We start from the raw sequence: 18,554 nt of genomic DNA on the forward strand, positions 1-18,554 counted from the left end.
TGGTTTTCAAGGCCCAATGCTGAAATTCCACAGAGCAGGAAGACAAAGTTATACTCCTTAAGGCAGACTTCTGTTGGGACAGTCTCCTTTTTGTTAAATAGCCTTTCTCAGTTCCACCTGCTGTGATACCTCATGCTTCTAGTTTATGCCTTGCTGGGGTTCTCATTGCCTCCCTCTGTAAGCATTTAAGATTAAGATGGGTTTTTCTTCAGAGCTGCATATCAAATCAAGCTTTTGTTCTTACTGTCACTGTTTTGCAGTGATTTTCTAGCAGAGAGGTGGTGGAAATCTCTACTCCACCCTTTTAAAACTAAGTGAGGAGTTAAAGTGTGTGGCTGTGCAGGGAATTCTGTTAAGGAAAGCAAAGATTTCTGTTTTCTATTTTTACTAGAGCAGACAGAGGAACAGTCGTGACTAGATCTTTGAGTTTGATGGATACATCTATTCCAGAGCTGTAGCCCAGTGATAGGTTCAGAAATAACAATGAAAATAGGATTGCTTTTAAGTCGTTGTCAGGCTCTTAGGAGGAAGAGAAGACTGGTTGCCTGGCACTTTGCTAAGTATCTCACGTTCATTAGCTGAGAGGTGGTGGAGACTGGCTCCTGTCTGGCCTGACTCCAGAGCCCAAGCCTTTCATCGCTGTACTGTATTTCTTGCTTCTATCAATTGTGTTTAATTTGATCCAAGTTGAATTTTAACATCAGAAATGAAATGTACTATTTTGGCTTTTAAGTTAAACCTGTGGAATCGTTTTATGTGTGGTAATGCTCATTTTTCCATTCATTAAAACCTATTTGCACTGGCAATACTTTATAGCTAGCTAATGGCTTAAGTCGGAGAAGGCAATGGCACCCCACTCCAGTACTTTTGCCTAGAAAATCCCGTGGACGGAGGAGCCTGGTGGGCTGCAGTCCATGGGGTCACTAGGAGTCAGACACGACTGAGCGACTTCCCTTTCACTTTTCACTTTCATGCATTGGAGAAGGAAATGGCAACCCACTCCAGTGTTCTTGCCTGGAGAATCCCAGGGACGGGAGAGCCTGGTGGGCTGCCATCTATGGGGTCGCACAGAGTCGGACACGACTGAAGCGACTTAGCAGCAGCAGCAGCAGCAATGGCTTAAGTACTTTAATCTCCAGTGAGAATTGGTATGTTACTACCTTTAAGAAGTGAGTTTCTGGGTATTTCTTCCTAATAGTCAAATTAGGAATTATAGCAAGAATACTGTCTGTGTTACTATTAAGAGTCCTCAGGTTTTCACGTGGCACTAGGACTGTTACCATTAGTTTTAATTTTTTAGGACTTTTTTTGCTTTTTGCCTTTCCATAGATTTATGTGAAGCCTTAATGAGTTATCCTTTTTTTTTTGTTGTTGTTAGACTTCTTTAAAGAACATCGAATATATGTTAGCATATGACATAGTTCACTCATGAAGTTGCTGATGATACCACTTGCACATGTTGAATCTGGTATTCTTATTGCCTTCTAGCTTAATATTATTTTTATATGACATTTAATAGCAGTTTTATTTGAAATATGTCTCCAAGTAAAAGTAGTTCCTGTAAATGTAGAAATGGTGGTGGTGCTTATGTGATAGTATATCTTGCTTCTTGAGGCAGTGTACTTCCGGGGTTGTATTCAGACTTAGACCTACATTTCTTTCCAGGTTATGTTAAGTATCCTTTTGTGCAAGGATGTCTTCAGTTAGTAGTGAGTGTTGTGTGGAAACAGGTCTGGAGGTCATACGGTGAGTGCAGTTTCTTTGAAGCAGCAGAGCTTTGCTCTGGCCTCAGGACAAACAGGAGGGCTGTCACTCCACTGCCTTCCCACCACTGTTTTCTCTGCTTCCAGATCAGGTTTAGTGAAACCCCTTATTCTGGTTTTTCTGGACTGATCTGCTAGTCCCTTTGAATTTTATTTGCCTTCCTATCCAGCCTGTACCACAAAGGCAACCCTTTTTCCAGTGCTTTCATGGGGGACATAGAATTCTTGCCCCATTGGCCCTTTGTCACACTGGCCCCTCTTTCTCTATTAAAAGCTGCTGGAGAGGTCACACAATGCAAATTGAATCCACTGTCCTTTTCAAGCTATCTAGCTTTCACTGCTACCTGGTGTCACTTTTGTTACATGACTTATTACAGTGACCAGCGCAGCATTTTGTATTCTCCTACACTTAAACAGATGATCTCCTCCCTGATTCTTACAGTCTCAAAATGTATCTATATTTTCAGTTTTCTATTCCCTGGTTCTGTCTCACAAGAGGAAATAGTACTCTTTCCTTTCCAAAGGCAACATTTTCATTTTGCTTCTGGTTACAGTTTGTTTTTTTTTTTTTTTCTATTCTCTCCTTCAGTTTTCTTCTATTGTGTCCTGTATTCTTCTCCCACCAAGTCTCTGCTGTTGCTGCTCCACCATTCCTTCCCAAGTATTTTCCTCAAAATCCTATCTCTTTAAATCCTGACTCTTCAGAATATTGGAAAAGACCCTGATGCTGGGAAAGATTTAAGGCAAAAGGAGAAGGGGGCGGCAGAGGATGAGATAAGACAGCTTCACTACCTCAATGGACATGAATTTGAGCAACTCTGGGAGATAGTGGAGATCAAAATGTGGTTCCCAAGCTCCAATGGGAGTTCTCTGCTTTCTTGTATCACATTTTGTTGCATTTTACATCTCATTTGTTATTCAGCACTAACTGTAAGAACAGACATGTCCTTCTTCACTAGATTCAATGTTCTTTGAAAGCATATTCCTCTCTTATATGTTTGGCCTTTTTTTTTTCTTTTTTAATTTTCTCAACCCTACGTCGCAGATTGAGTGGTGCTGTCTGTATTAAACCATGTAAAGAACAGATAAAGAAGAGACACAATCTTGTAGTTCTTTAGGTACCAAATTTATTCTCAGCTATATAAATATACTGTTGTGAAATTCCAGCCAATTATTCTTACAGTGAGATCAGAAATGGTGGTTTTAAAGGATGGAAAGAATGGTGAATTTAAAATATCAAAAATTTCACGACTAATTTTATAATTCTTTTGAAATTTTAGAGATGAACTGACCCCCAAAATGATCTTATATTCTAGTCAGTTTGAAAATTAATGTATCAGATTGTGACAGCTAAGTAATTTTGAGTAGGATTGACAAGTATACCTTGTTTTGCCAACAGTAACTTTGGTACTTCTGAAATTGTGATTTGAAAATGGCATTGTCATGGAAACAGTAGAGCAGTCTTTTTTAAAAAAACCTGTTAGCCAGAACATAAACTAATACTATAATTATTTCTGAAATGGCTTATTGAATAGACTTGTGAAACTAGCAATTTATTAGACTTTTAATGAGACCCAGACCAAAGACTGAGGGGACTGTGTATCTTGCCTTGTCCTATGTGTTGTAGAAGCTTTTTCATTCTCTCGCTGTTTTACTTCTTAATACTCTTACTGGAACTTTATGTTCCTTTTTTTTTATTGCAGTTGATTTATGATGTGTTCATTTCTACTGTACAGCAAGGTGATTCAGTTTTATATTTCTTTATATTCTTTTCCATTATGGTTTATTATCAGATAGGGAATACAGTTCCCTTTGCTATACAGTAGGACCTTGTTTTATATGTAATAGCTTACATCTGCTAACACCTCTTCCCCTTGGCCACCACAAGTCAGTTCTCTATGTCCATGAGTCTGTTTATGTTTGGTAGATAGGTTCGTTTGTGTCATATTTTAGACTCTACATGTAAGTGATATCATATGGTATTTGTCTTTCTCTTTCTGACTGACTTAGTATGTTAATTTCTGGTTGCATCCATGTTGCTGCACATGGCATTATTTTGTTCTTTTTTAATGCCTGAGTAGTATTCCATTGTGTGTGTGTGTGTGTGTGTGTGTGTGTGTGTGTGTGTGTGTGTACATACACACGTACGTACACGCCACCTCTTTATCCATTCATCTGTGGATGGACCTTTAGGTCCATGTCTTGGCTATTGAGAACAGTGCTGCTGTGCACATAAGGGTGCGTGGGGCCTTTTGAATTATTTAATTCTGTCTGGGTATATGCCCAGGAATGCGATTGCTGAATCATATGGTAATTCTATTTTTTGTTTTCTGGGGAACCTCCATACTGTTTTCCAAGTGGCTGCACCAACTTGTATCCCCACCAATGGTGTAGAAGGTTCCCTTTTCTCTCCAGCATTTGTTTGTAGACTTTTTAGTGATGCACATTCTGACCAGTGTGTGAGGTAGTACCTCACTGTAGTTTTGATTTGCATTTCTCTAATAATTGGTGATGTTGAGCATCTTTTCATGTCCCTGTTGGCCATCTGTCTGTATGTCTTCTTTAGAGGAATGTCTACTTAGGTCTTCTGCTCATTTTTCGATTGGGTTGTTTGGTTTTTTGTTATTTAGTTGTATATGAGCTGTTTGTAAATTTTGAAAAATAAGCACTTGTTGGTCACATTGTTTGCAAAGTTTTTACCCAGTCTGTCTGTGGTTGTCTTTTCATTTTGTTTATGGTTTCCTTTGCCACGCAAAAGGTTATAAGATTGATTAGGTTCCATTTGTTAATTTTTATTTTTGCTGCCTTGGGAGACTGACCTAAGAAACATTGGTAGGATTTATGTTAGAGAATGTTATTGTTTACAGTCTCCTGGAGGAGTTTAATGGTTCATGTCATATATTTGAGTCTTTAAGCTATTTTGAGTTTATTTCTGTGTGTGATGTGACCGTGTGTTCTAGTTTCATTGATTTACATGCAGCTGTCCAACTTGCCCAGCACCACTTGCTTAGGAGACTTTCTTTTTCCCATTGTGTATTCTTGCTTCTTTGTTGAAGATTAATTGACCGCAGGTGTGTGGGTTTATTTCTGGGCTCTCTGTTCTATGGGGTTTTATGCTCTTGAGCAGTGTTGGTTACTGAAGATTCTGTGATCAGGTTTAGAGGAAACAGTGATAAGATATTTCATAGAACAGTAAAGAATCATAGGGAGAGTCTTGATCAGAAATATCTTCTCTATATAGGACTTCCCTGGTAATCTAGGGGTTAAAACTCCATGCTTCCACTTCAGGGGGTGTGGATTGGGGACCCCTGGTTGGGGAAGTAAGATCCCACATGCTGTGTGGTGTGGCAAAAAAAGTTAAATAAAAAAAAAAAAAAAGAAAGGAAATATCTTCTCCAAGAGTATTCTTACCATTTACGGAGAGTAGCCTAAGGATACACGAGTTTTAGAAAGAGAAGAAAAAAAGAAACATGAGGTAGGTCATCCAGCATCAGGTTACTTTCATCCTTTTCCTGACCCCCTTAAACTTCTCTTCCTGCTTTATCATGAGAACTCAGAAATTTCTTGTGACATTTAGGACTCAGACTTTTTTTCAAACAGTTGCCTGCAGAAGAATCACCTGAGAAACTCATTCATTGCAGTGTCACAGGTGGGTCCCACCTTGGACCCACCTCCAAGTGATTTTGATGTGTGTGATCTTGGACCAAACTCAGAGAAGCCCAGCTAGAGCCAGAGAACTAGCTGCGAAGGCCCAAGTTTGCCTTATTGGACCGTGTGATCTGGTTGCATCCCTTAACTCAGTTTTATTTGTTAAAATCTAGAGTACAAACAAGCCAGAGAAGTCTTTTCTGGAGCAGTAAGTGCCCGAATTATTCTGTTTGTACATACAGGCTGTGACTGGTTCACAATACAAGTTTGGCAGCAATCATGTTCCCACTAATTTGGCATTTGCCACAGTGAATATATCTACTACCAACTCCCTCGCAACTATCTTGACATTCTATAGAGTTTGTTGTTTTTCTCTTTATTTTCATCTTTTAAAAGCTGATTTTTTATTTTTTTTACTTCAAAATCTTTTAATCCTGTGACTCTTAGCTAGGGGCTATCCCCCTCCCCCGCCCTGCCTCCTCTGGGACATTTAGCAGTGTCTGGAGACGTCTTTGAATTGCTAGTCTGGGAAGAGGGTAGTGGGTAAAATTCAGGGATGCTGTTAAACTGCACAGAATAACAATACCTCGCAACAGAGGGGTTCAGTTCAGTTTAGTTCAGTCGCTCAGTCATGTCCGACTCTTTGCGACCCCATGAATTGCAGCACGCCAGGCCTCCCTATCCATCACCAACTCCTGGAGTTTACTCAAACCCACTGTTCATCGAGTACAGAGGGGTTATCCAGCTTAAATGTCAACATCACCAAGGTTGTGAAGTCTTGCTTTAATATCCTTTGTCATTATATGGCTACTCCAGAAGCAGTGTATTTTTTCCTTTATATGACATGCTAGATGAACATGATGATGATGCAGGAATTGTAAATGTTGATGGAGAGATCAGAAAAAAAGAAATTTAGAAAACTCATTTGATTCCTTTCCCTGTTTCTTTGTAATTTGAGGATTAAAGGAAAATGGTTATTCATCTGATAGTGTTCTAAACCTAGGATCATTGGCTGTGCCCACGGCCTACCTTTTGAAGTTTACCTTTCAGCTGTTATTAATACTTCAATACTATCTACAATATAGTTTTTCAAACTGCATATTGTGAGCCACTGGTAGGTTGTGAAATTAGTGTAGCCAGGTGATAAACAGCATTTTTGAAAAGTTAAATACAAAATAAAAGAGTGCACCACATCTAGTAAGAGTTTTGTCTTGTGAAACCTATTTTAATTATATGTTGTCAGGGAGGAAAATTCCTTTTTCCTAATTCTTCCTAAATAATTATTCTCTTTCCTAATTTCCTACTCTCCTAATTCTTCAGCTGTGACCCTATGAATTAGACTGACAAAAGACAGATTAATAAGAAAACAAACAGAAGTTTATGCTTGGGAGCACTCCAGGATGAGTAACTCTAGGGTTAGCTAGAACTTGGGCTTATATAGCACCTTAGCAAAGGAACAATACATTTTCAAAGAAGTGACAAGGCAAAGGAGAAGGACTTTGGGTTTCTAGGCTACATACTGGGAAGGTAAATGTATGGGAGGCTAACGGTCGATAAAAGATAGTTGGTAGGGTTACATAGGTTCCTCTGGTGCCATCGCCAGGGTGACAAGGGTCTAAATTTGAGTTTAATTGTTGTCCTTCCTGGTAAAGAAGAAGTGTGGGGGAGGGGCACCTGTGTAAATCCATGTCCTGCTTTTGGTTGTATAAGGACAGGCAAAGAGCTTTCTTTGTTTTTGCTTCCTTTCAGTTGTTCTTAACTTAAAATAGTCCTTACGGACCAAAGTAGTCCTTACAGACACTAGCATGGCATGTTTTGAGGTAGCGTGTTTTGCCCACTACAGCATCTGTGCATGGGTGTTCTGGGTCATGGTGTAAAAGTATATTTCTTGCAGTGGATTACAGGGAAAAAAATGGAAAGCCACTAACTCCAATTAATTATAAAAGCAATATTAGCTGCATGTTTTATAGTTCTGGAAACTAAGATTTAATTTATTGATTTTGGGAAGCAGTAAACTTAGTTCAGTTTTTAATTAGAAAATTTTGGCTTTGTACTGTCATATGGTAATTTTAGACTGCATTTTGAATTTATAAGATTTTCTGATAAATACTGGGTTTGGCAGCATTCTTGAATTGTAATTTTGTTTCATTAAAGATCATTGTTTACATGTGCAGTAATGTGTCAATATCAATGGAGTCCCAATAATGAGATTTGGATATTAACTGATTAGATACTGCTTATATCACAGTGTTATGGAACTTTTCCATTGTCTACAAAAAGCTAACATTTCAAAATAAATTCAAACTTCTTACATAGAGTTTTTGAGTTGAGACACGCACCTAGTTGACAAATTTTAATTTCATATTAAAGATTAATCCTGAAGGTTAAAATATTAAAGATTAATTCAAATGTAATTTATTAGAATTAAATAAAATGTTAAAGATTAAGTAATATACAACTAAACCAAAATATTAAAAGATTAATTCTAATATTTATTTTAGATTAAATTTGGTAGAAGCTTTTGTAGAAGATGCAGAATTGAGGCAGAATTTACAAGAAGATTTACTTCGTCGATTTCCAGATCTTAACCGACTTGCCAAGAAATTTCAAAGACAAGCGGCAAATTTACAAGATTGTTACCGACTCTATCAGGGTATAAATCAACTCCCTAATGTTATTCAGGCTTTGGAAAAATATGAAGGTAAAAAATTATTTTGTTTTTGTTTTCCTTCACTCCAGATATACTTAGCAAATGTGCTGTCCTTTTTAAAGTTGGTTCTGGTAACTCATCTTTAAGTTTTCCTAATAATAGGTTGGTATTGCCCTCTGGCTACATTGCAGAAGCCAAAAGTTGTGAGACAGTTTAGAATTTTTGTTTTTTAGAAATGAATATTAGGATTACGAGGTTTATTAATAGGTCTCTTGCACTAACAGGGATGGCTAATCAGGATTTGATTGATGAAGAAGATTAACAAGACCCAAAATGATAGTGCTTATGAATGTTTGGTTTGTTACAGGGAAAGGATGCAGTCTGGCAGCCACACTAGAGTAATGATAATGTGTCAGAGCCAAAAGCTGTCAGAGCAGTGGGGCCAGGGAGCTTAGGTTCTGGTACCTATGGAAAGGTCCTTGATGAGGTGCACCTTCTCAGATCAGGGACCACTAATGTAAGGAGAACACCCTGGAACCAGGGAGCTTTAAACAGTTTTGTTGGACTTTTTAATATTTTGCTGGTCTTGTGGAAGGTTTCCTGTTCTGATTCCACAGCAGAGCCCTCTTGGGGCCTCACTAAGACCAGGTACAAATCATCAATCACAATGCTACTAAGCTGAATGAACCACCTTGAATCTCCTTGGACTGCTGCTGCTGCTGCTGCTAAGTCGATTCAGTCGTGTCCGACTCTGTGCGACCCCATATACGGCAGCCCACCAGGCTCCCCCGTCCCTGGGGTTCTCCAGGCAAGAACATTGGAGTGGGTTGCCATTTCCTTCTCCAATGCATGAAAGTGAAAAGTCAAAGTGAAGTTGCTCAGTCGTGTCCGACTCTTCATGACCCCATGGACTGCAGACTCCTCCGTCCATGGGACTTTCCAGGCAAGAGTACTGGAGTGGCCATGTCTTGGCTGCTGTAAATAATGCTGCAGTGCACGTGGGAGTGCAGATATTTCTTAAAGATAATGATTTAGTTTTCTTTAAATATATACCTAGAACTGAAATTGCTGAATCCTTCTATTTTTTGCCTTCCCCTTAAGTGTAACCACCCCTGAACCCAGTTCTATTTTTGACCCTCTTTTCACTCAGTACCTGAAACTTTAAAGCTGGGATTCTTGAATGCATTCTTGAAAGTATCCTGATATTTCATGCGAAACTTTGTGTATATGTATTTTGAGGGGGAGTATCTGTAATTTTCATCAAATATTCAAAAGCATATGTAACCCCCCCCTCAAAAAAATGTCAGAACTACTGATTTGCACATTATTTGGGGACTCTTTCTCGTTCCTTGGTATGTGCACAGAAGTTAGAAATTTGACTTGAAAGTGGCACTCTTTAACAGCCTTCCTGCATATGTGTAGCTTAATGCGACTGAACAACAATAAAATGTACTTGAGGGTTTTCAACAAGTCAGTTATGAGATCATAACATTATGAAAATTTAATGCTTCATATTGTCAGTTTGTTAACTGATGTCCAGTTAAAATATTTGAAATCACCCAGCATAGAAAGTATTAGAGGAGGAAGACGGTTCCAAGTTTTGTGATGCTAAGAGCTATGCTTTTCTCTTTCTATAATATGGATTGTTGGAGAATTAAGGCGTATCCTAGTCACTGAGAGACTAACTGACCTATCTGGAGTTTATTTTAATTGAAGTATAGTTGATTGACAATATTATGTTAGTTTCAGATGTACAACATAGTGATTCAATATTTTTATAGATTATACTCCATTTAAGTTTATTGTAGAATATTGGCTATATTCCTCTGCTGTACAAATTATCCTTATAGCTTACTTATTTTACCCATTGTAGTTTGTGCCTCTTAATTTCCTATCCTTCAGTTGCCTCTCCTCATTCTCCCTGCTGGTTGAGCGACTGAACAACAGCATATAGAGAACAGTGTTCTCTGTATCTGAGTCTGTTTCTGTTTTGTTATATTCGTTCTATTTTTTAGATTCTACATATGAGTAATAACATTTAGTAGTTGGCTTTCTCTGACTTCTGTTTTTTTGTTGTTAAATATGTTTATTTGGCTGCATCAGGTCTTGGTTGGCAGCATACGGGATCTTTGTTGTGTCAAGAGGATCTTTTGATGCTCAGTGGCATGTGGGTTTAGTTCTCTGATCATAGTATTTTTCACAGTGGCTATACCAGTTTACATTCCCACAGTACAAGGGTTCCCTTTTCTCTACAGCCTTGCCAACATTTTCTGATTTGTGGTCTTTTTGATGATAGCCATTCTGACAGGTGTGAGGTGATGTCTCATTGTGGTTTTGATTTGCATTTTTCTGATGATTAGCAGTGTTGAGCATCCTTTCATGTGCCTCTCTTGAGTTTTTTAAAAAACACAGTAGAATGGCTTTTTGCATAGATAGCTTGTTAGCCTACTGATTTCATGGAGAAAGCCAAAACAGGGTAATTTATGAGGAAAAATCAAATGTGCTGTCTTTAAAAGTAAAATCATTAAAAGTTTTAAAAAGATATATTTGTATCTTACTAGATATTGAGTATGTTCTGCCATCGTGTGATGTTTTAGTTTTGACTAACTCTAGGTTTAATGTTATTTTAATGTTATTCCTGGAAAAAATGAAAATAAACTCAGAGACAGCAGAGGGCAGCAACAGTTTAGAAAGTAGATTTGCATTGAGTGATGAAAGCTCTACTCTAAATTATCTTTCTCCTCTTTAAAAAAGAAAAGGCTATTTTAAAAGTATACTTGGCCTCCGTTATTCCTCGTATCTTTTAAAATTAAAAAGTTGAGGCACACATTTACGACATAGATGGATCCAGAGATTATCATACTAAATAAAGTCAGAAGAGAAAGACAAATACCTTATGATATGATTTATATATGGCATCTAAAGTATGACACAAATGATCATAGCTGGGAAACAGAAGCAGGCTCATAGACAACAGACCTGGGGTTGCCAGGAGGGGGAGGGGGAGGGAAGGATCGGGCATTTGGGGATAGCAGATGCAAAGTGTATATGGAACAGATAAGAAACAAGATCCTACTGTACAGTACAGGGAAGTATATTCAGTATCTTGTGGTAAACCAGAATGCAAAGGAATGTGAAAAAATATGTATAACTGAGCCATTTGGTTGTACAACAGAAATTAGCACAATACTCTAAATCAACTAAACTTGAATAAAATGTTTTTTTAAAGCTGAGGCACAACCTAAAACAATGGTATTCTGCATTTGGAGCAAATTTCTGACAGTGCTTAAAACAACTGTAAGTATCAGGAGTACTTTGTTGATGAACTTTATTGTAACAGCTATCATACTGAGGTATGTAACCCTTTCCCCCTGTCCATGTCCAAATTAAAAACCTTACATGTGCTATTTTCCTTCCCCTGGTCTGTACGTCCTCCTCAGTGAACCCGTAGTAATCTTTTCTTAGCCTGTCTGATCATGTCATTTCTTCCCTTTTGGTTCTGGACACGTTACTTTGCTCCCTGTAGCCTTCCAGAAGCAGCCCCATGCCTGCGCCTGACCTGGCTGCTGTTGCTCAGTCAGGCTCCCTCATTCTCCCTGACATCACCACTCTGCTCAGTGGATTGTTTCTCCAGACTGCTCTGGTGATACATGCTTTTCTGCACGTTTTTACTTTGTCTTTATTGCACTTTACTACCTTGTCTATGTGATGGACGCCACTGATATTTAAGATTGAGCTCAAGCCTCACTGTTTCTATGAAGCCTCCTCTGCCCTCCTCATTTTTCTGGTTTCCATTGCACCTTCTGCTTATCTCCATTGCTTTTTAACCCTAAATGACATAGTTCAGTTCAGTTGTTCATTTGTGTCCGATTCTAGGCGACCCCATGGACTGCAGCACGCCAGGCCTCCCTGTCCATCACCAACTCCCGGAGTTTACTCAAACTCATGTCCATTGAGTCAGTGATGCCACCCAACCATCTCATCCTCTGTCATCCCCTTCTCCCGCCTTCAATCTTTCCCAGCATCAGTTCTTCGCATCAGGTGGCCAAAGTATTGAAATTTCAGCTTCAGCATCAGTCCTTCCAATGAATATTCAGGACTGATCTCTTTGCTGTCCACGGAACTCTCAAGAATCTTCTCCAACACCACAGCTCAAAAGCATTAATTCTTCATGCTCAGCTTTCTTTATAGTCCAACTCTCACATCCATACATGACTACTGGACAAACCATAACTTTGACTAGATGGACCTTTGTTGGCAAAGTACTGTCTCTGCTTTTTAATATGCTGTCTAGGTTGGTCATGGCTTTTCTTCCAAGGAGCAAGTGTCTTTAATTTCATGGCTGTAGTTACCATCGGCAGTGATTTTGGAGCCCAAGAAAATAAAGTCTCACTGTTTCTATTTTTTCCCCATCTATTTGTGATGAAGTGATGGGACCAGATTCCATGATCTTAGTTTTCTGAATGTTGAGTTTTAAGCCAGCTTTTTCACTTTCCTCTTTCACCTTCATCAAGAGGCTCTTTAGTTCCTCCTCACTTTCTGGCACAAAGGTGGTGTCATCTGTGTATCTGAGGTTATTGATATTTCTCCCAGAAATCTTGATTCCAGCTTATGGTTCATCCAGCCCAGCATTCCTCATGGTGTACTCTGCATATAAGTTAAATAAGCAGGGTGACGATACACAGCCTTGACATAATCCTTTCCCAGTTTGGAACCAGTCTATTGTTCCATGTCCAGTTCGAACTGTTGTTTCTTGACCTGCATACAGATTTCTCAGGAGGCATATTAAGTTAGTTTAATAATAATCCCTCCTTTTAACCTGATTGCTTAGCTTCCTTCTAAATGGGAGATAAGAATATGAAAGGAATTTATTTGGCATTTCTGAAAAGGAATCTGGTTTACTAATGTAGCACTTTTTAAACCTTAGGCTTATATAAAGCTATAGTTTAAAATCTGGCTGGTTTTTGTGTTTTGGAGATATTTTCTTTAAATTTGGTTTTTATCAGTTTTTAAAAGCAAGGTAAACTCTGTAGTAATGATTCTACCATCCAGAGGTAAAAATTATTAATATTTTGGTATATGTTGTTTCATTTTTTAAACAAAATTATAGAAGGTTAGTTCTGTTTAACACGTGCTTTGATAGTGAAGACTTGTTCTAATGTAGTTCATGTATTAGGGAATAATGGAGCATAATGTCAGTTTTATGTTGCTTATATACATTTTTGTCTATGGGAAACACTAGGTGAATGCAAAAAATTGCACCCAGCTGAACTGAGCAGTGTAGGAATACACAGAACGTACACTCAAACATACTTGCACCCTCAGATGTCTGTGACCTCAGTTCCCCGCGTGTGTCGTAGCCGCACTTGCTCGTGTCTGGTGTTACAACTGGTGCTCCAGTTTAGATGCCTCACCATTCACAGAACTCATGAGCTGCAGCCTTTTGGAGTCCATCTCAAGAAGCAGACTTTGTCTTCTGTGAGGTGAAATGCATTATTTATTGTAGTATTTATATAGTTCCTATCAAAACTGTACAATTGTTCCTATCATTAAGAAAAAAATTTTTTTATGAATTTTTTCTTTATTTCTTTATGGAAGTATAGTTGACTTACCCAGTTAGTGTCAGAGAAAATCACTTGGTATGGTGGGAACCTCCACACAGTTGGTGACCAGAGATGAACTAGTGTGTGTAAAGGAGACAGAGGAGGAAGACTCACAGATGGGAAGGAAAACGGGGAAAACTGAGTTTTCCTTTACAGTCGTAACCCCTTAAGATTATTTTTTCCTTCCTCTCACACATTGATTTCTATAGCAATTTTCTCATCTCATCTTTTATTAGAGGATAATTTAAATGTCTTCTTTCTTGTCTTCCCATTGCTGCTTAGATCACTACCTTGACTATCTTCAGTCTTATCTTCAATGATAAAAGCTTTCACATTCTTGAGTCAATATTCATATTATCTCTGCATTTCTATTCTTTCAATCACCAAAATACACTACCTGATCACCATAATTAAAAGCAAACAACGTTGGTGAGGATGCAGAGAAATTTTCTTGTAGAACTTGTGACTAAAACTATAAATCAGTAAAGCCTTCCTGGAAAAATAACTTGTCAAGGTATAATTACTTGCCATTCAAATGCAGACAAGAGGGCAAAAGTCTAGAGGGATAAAAATAATTAACAGAGGTTTTTCTTCTAGAGTTAGATTGGAAGTTGACATTTTTACATTATTACTTTTATTATTAAAAAAAAATGCAGAGCCTAGTGCAAAAATAGTTTCAGGAATTTACTAATAGAAAAACAAAACACCAGAGGTGGGGTGGGGGGAGTACCAGAGAGGTACTCAAACCTTTAAGTTTATGCATAATAATTTCCTAGAACTTTAAAATAATAGTAGATGTTAGCTAAATATAATTTATACATTATAAAGATTTTAAAATAATAAAAATTAACTTTTAATATTTAAAATATAATATCAAACCGTAGAGGTTAACTTATAGCAACTGACAGTTGGTACTATTTTTACTATTGTAAAATTGGTACTATTTTTTTAATTAGGTGTACAGTTAGTACATTTTTATCCCACCAATATATTGTTATAATTTTTCATATAGCCAGTTTTGTTATAATGTGACATATGCATCCCTATGCAAAACTTTAATTAAAACCAGTTTACAGGATAAAAGAGGTCAAGATGCAACACTCAGAAACTTCATTAGTGACACTCTGGTCACCAAATGTGTGGAGGTTCCCCCCCCCCCCCAACCCCCTAACACCAAGTAACTTCTGTGACACTGATTGACTACAATTAACTACGATTTAACTCAATCTGACACGATCCCCTAGAGATAGCATCAGATCCCACAGGTTAAGGGCTCACTCCCACAAGACAGCCTCCAACCTTTCCACCCAGTCTAAAACCCAGGTATCACCTGTGCTTCTGACCAACTGGTCCCAGTGACCACCCCTCCCTTGGGGGTTAATTTGCTTGAGCAGCTCACAGAACTCAGGGAAACACTTGGTTATATTTACTGATAAAGGATGCAGATGAACAGCCAAATGAAGAGATATGACAAGTCTGGGAGGTTCCTAAACATAGGCGCTTGTCCTTTGAGGTGGGAGCGTGTCATTCTGATATAGATGTGTTTGCCCACCTGAAAGTTCTCTGACCCCTTCCCCCCACTATTGGGATTTGGGAGGCCTCCTCATGTAGCCACGATCAATTATTAACTCCATTTCCAGCTGCTCTCCCCTCCTTGGATGACAGGAGTTGGGGTTAGAGCTAAACATTCCAGACTCCTAATCATGGCTTGGTCCTTCTGGTGAGCAGCCCACCTCAGGTCACCTTATTAGAATATAAGATGCTCCTATTGCTCTTCTCACTAGGAAATTACAGGGGTTTTAGGAACTCTACCAGGAACCAGGGGCAGAGTCCAGCATATATTTTCTGTTACAGAGACTAGCACAGTGTAAAATGATACTCATAATTAATCAGTGAAATCAGAAGAGAAAGTCCGCATAGGAAAGAAAATTACTATTTTGTCAAAATGACAGTAGTAATAAAGGGAAACAAGGTATGTTGTCAGAGAAAGTATTACTTGCAAATAAAGGAATGGGGACAGGTGGCTGTGATTAGCAAAGGGGATGACATGACCAGAGGATCTGAAAAATAAGAGAGGGCAAGGGTGATGAGGGAGGAAAAGAGGTCAAAAATGTCTTGTGATAAACCATAATGGGAAAGAATATGAGGAAAAGTATATATATGTATGACTGAGTCACTTTGTTGTTTAGCAGAAATTAAACAAAAACTAATAGGGTGACGGTTGGCAGTGAAGGAATAACAGAGATGCCCTTGTGTTGAAGGCTGTTTCTCACAGTGATTGAATTATTTTGTTTACTGTGATTCACTGCACTTCAGCTCTTGGTTTCTTTACTAATTTGGTAATATTTTGACTCCAACCTCATATTTGTGTGAATACTGTAAACTTTAATTAGCATCTTGCCAACCTTTTTTCCACTTACATGAATTTTTAAATCCATTTCATAAATATATTTAAGGGTGAGATAAAGTTTAATTGTACTTAATAAAACTTCTAGCCTGGAATTAAAAACACGAGAAAATTATGTAAAATTAGTCATGGGAAGGTGGGCATAGAATAAATTTTTAAATCTTTGTTAGTTGAAACTCATGTCTTTTTATTCCCATATACCAAAATATTTACTGGAACAAGAATGCTAAACTAACTTTATTATTATTTTTCTTAATTTATTTAATTGTCTTTTTGGCTGATCTTCGTTTCTGTCACATGGGCTTTCTCTAGTTGCTGCGAGTGGGGGCTACTCTTCATTGCCGTGCATGGGCTTCCCGTTCAGTGGCTTCCCTTGTTGCTGAGCACAGGCTCTAGGTGTGTAGGTGTCAGTGCTTGTAGCACGTGGGCTCAGTAGTTACGGCACACGGACCTAGTCGCTCCACAGCACGTGAGATCTTCCAGGAACAGGGATTGAACCCATGTTCCCTGTGTTGGCAGGTAGATTCGTATCCACTGGACTGCCAGGGAAGTCCCTAATACTAACTTTATAATTAATTTAGACTTTAGGTTGGTTTTTCTGGTCTTAAACTATTTTGGAAAGTCTGACTGAGCAGATCTATGACCAGTGGCAGGCCTTGGACCTGAGTTAGTGTCAGGAGGACACGTGTAAAGAAGCACCTCATATGTTATTCAGAACTTCCCTATAGTTCATTTTGATTTTAGTGTTACTTACTCATTTAACTTGATTAGAACATCTTAGTGTCTTTTTCTTAATCATTTTGCCAGCCATTTCCACTTATTTCTTAGTTACATTAAATAAGATGTAAATGATTTGAGAAAGATGTTTACCAATAATTTTGGTGCAACTGCAGCCAATTTACCTAGCAGCCTCAACTTTGCCACACACTGATCTAGGAAGGTCTTCTTGTGGTGGGAAGCTGGGGGCCAGTGGTGTGGTTGGCATCTGCCTGTAGTGGATAAGACCAGGCAGGTGACAGATAAATAGTGCGGAATGGTGGGCTGATCAGCTGATGAGCTGGGGAAGTCATGGTCTGACTAAAGTGGACCACTGCTAGTCAGACCACTGATTATCACTGAATGGGAACTCTGACTGAGGATTTCCCATAAAGGCCCATGTTTCAATGTCTACTGTGAATTCTCCTCTCTAAACTCTTCTTTGGTGTTTTCTCTGTAAAATGGCCCCAGTCATCTGCCCAGTAGCCTAAGCCTTGGGAATCAGCCTTGCCTCGTGCCCCTGTCTCGTTGCATTCACTTAGTTACCAGGTCCTGTTGGTATCGCATCATATATGTTCTTCACCTCAGACACCTTTCCATCCCACTGCCAGCTGCCTAGCCCAGGCTATAATCCTTTCTTACCTGAACTACTGTCAGCCTCCTAATGCTTTTGCTGTCTTTTGCCTTAGCACTCTCTAATCCATTATCTGCTTCAGCCAGCTGTCTTTCTTAATATGTAAATATATTTATATGTAAAAATATAAATGTCATTAGCCCTTCAGGGGTTTTTCACTGCCTTTAGGATTAGAGTATGAGCTGGTTTGAAAAGCCCCTCATAGATAGGCTCTGCCTATCTCTGTCTTTCCTTTCTCTGCTAGTACTCATTGCCAGTGTTTCTTACACTTTTTGACTATGACTCAAAGTAAGATTGGAGAAGGAAATGGCAACCCACTCCAGTATTCTTGCTTGGGAAATCCCATGGACAGAGGAGCCTGGTGGGCTATAGTCCATAGGGTTGCAAAGAGTTGGACACAACTGAGCAACTAACACTTCCACTTTTCACAGTAAGATATACGTTTTCATTTGACTCAGTGCACTCCCGTGGGTGTGTCTATGCACTGTTAAGAAACAAAATTCAACTGAGTAAATTTTAAAGATCTTACTGGCTTTATTCAACAATTCAGAAACGGGGCAGGAGATAGAAAAGACCTGTATCTGACAAATTGAAAGACTTTCATAGGCAGAAGGGAGCAGAAACAAGTTAATTTTGACAAAACAGCTAGCTGGTTATGGTAAGGTCTCTTTCCTTTAGGGAGATTGTAGGGGCCTATCAATCAAGCACATTATCTAACTGGTGCTGATCAGGTGATTCCCAATTGACTGGCTTAAAATTCCGTTTCTGGGAGAGACAAAACTATAATTAAGGTAAGCCTTGATTTGATGACCTGGGACTTAGTATAAGCAACTCCATTTGGGGCCCATTGTCTTGTTTTTAACAATACATAGATACTGTATTCAGTGTCTATAAAAACAAATTATTATGTTATAAATAGTATTAACTGAAATAATATATAAAACTTGAAACAAATACAATGTACTTTGACTTTTTTTTTTCCTGTCAAAAATGCTAAGATTTTTAAATTTTATGTTGGAGAAAGGTCTGCAGTTTGAAAACACAAATTGCATTTGTTTTTTGTCTATTCATGTGAACTTGAACATCCTCTGGA

The 18,554-nt window shown here is 38.5% G+C and overlaps 1 protein-coding gene across 1 annotated transcript in view; it reads left to right on the forward strand.

Moving 5' to 3' along the window:
- Positions 1-18,554, forward strand: part of MSH2 (mutS homolog 2) — an 80,179-nt gene that overhangs the window by 17,960 nt on the left and 43,665 nt on the right. The window contains exon 7 of the mRNA XM_070798611.1: positions 7,913-8,112. Coding sequence (XP_070654712.1) covers positions 7,913-8,112 — 200 coding nt within the window. The remainder of the gene's footprint in view (positions 1-7,912; positions 8,113-18,554) is intronic.

The sequence above is a fragment of the Bos indicus genome, chromosome 11 (genome assembly GCF_029378745.1).
Source record: "Bos indicus isolate NIAB-ARS_2022 breed Sahiwal x Tharparkar chromosome 11, NIAB-ARS_B.indTharparkar_mat_pri_1.0, whole genome shotgun sequence".
In the NCBI taxonomy this organism is placed as follows: domain Eukaryota; kingdom Metazoa; phylum Chordata; class Mammalia; order Artiodactyla; family Bovidae; genus Bos; species Bos indicus.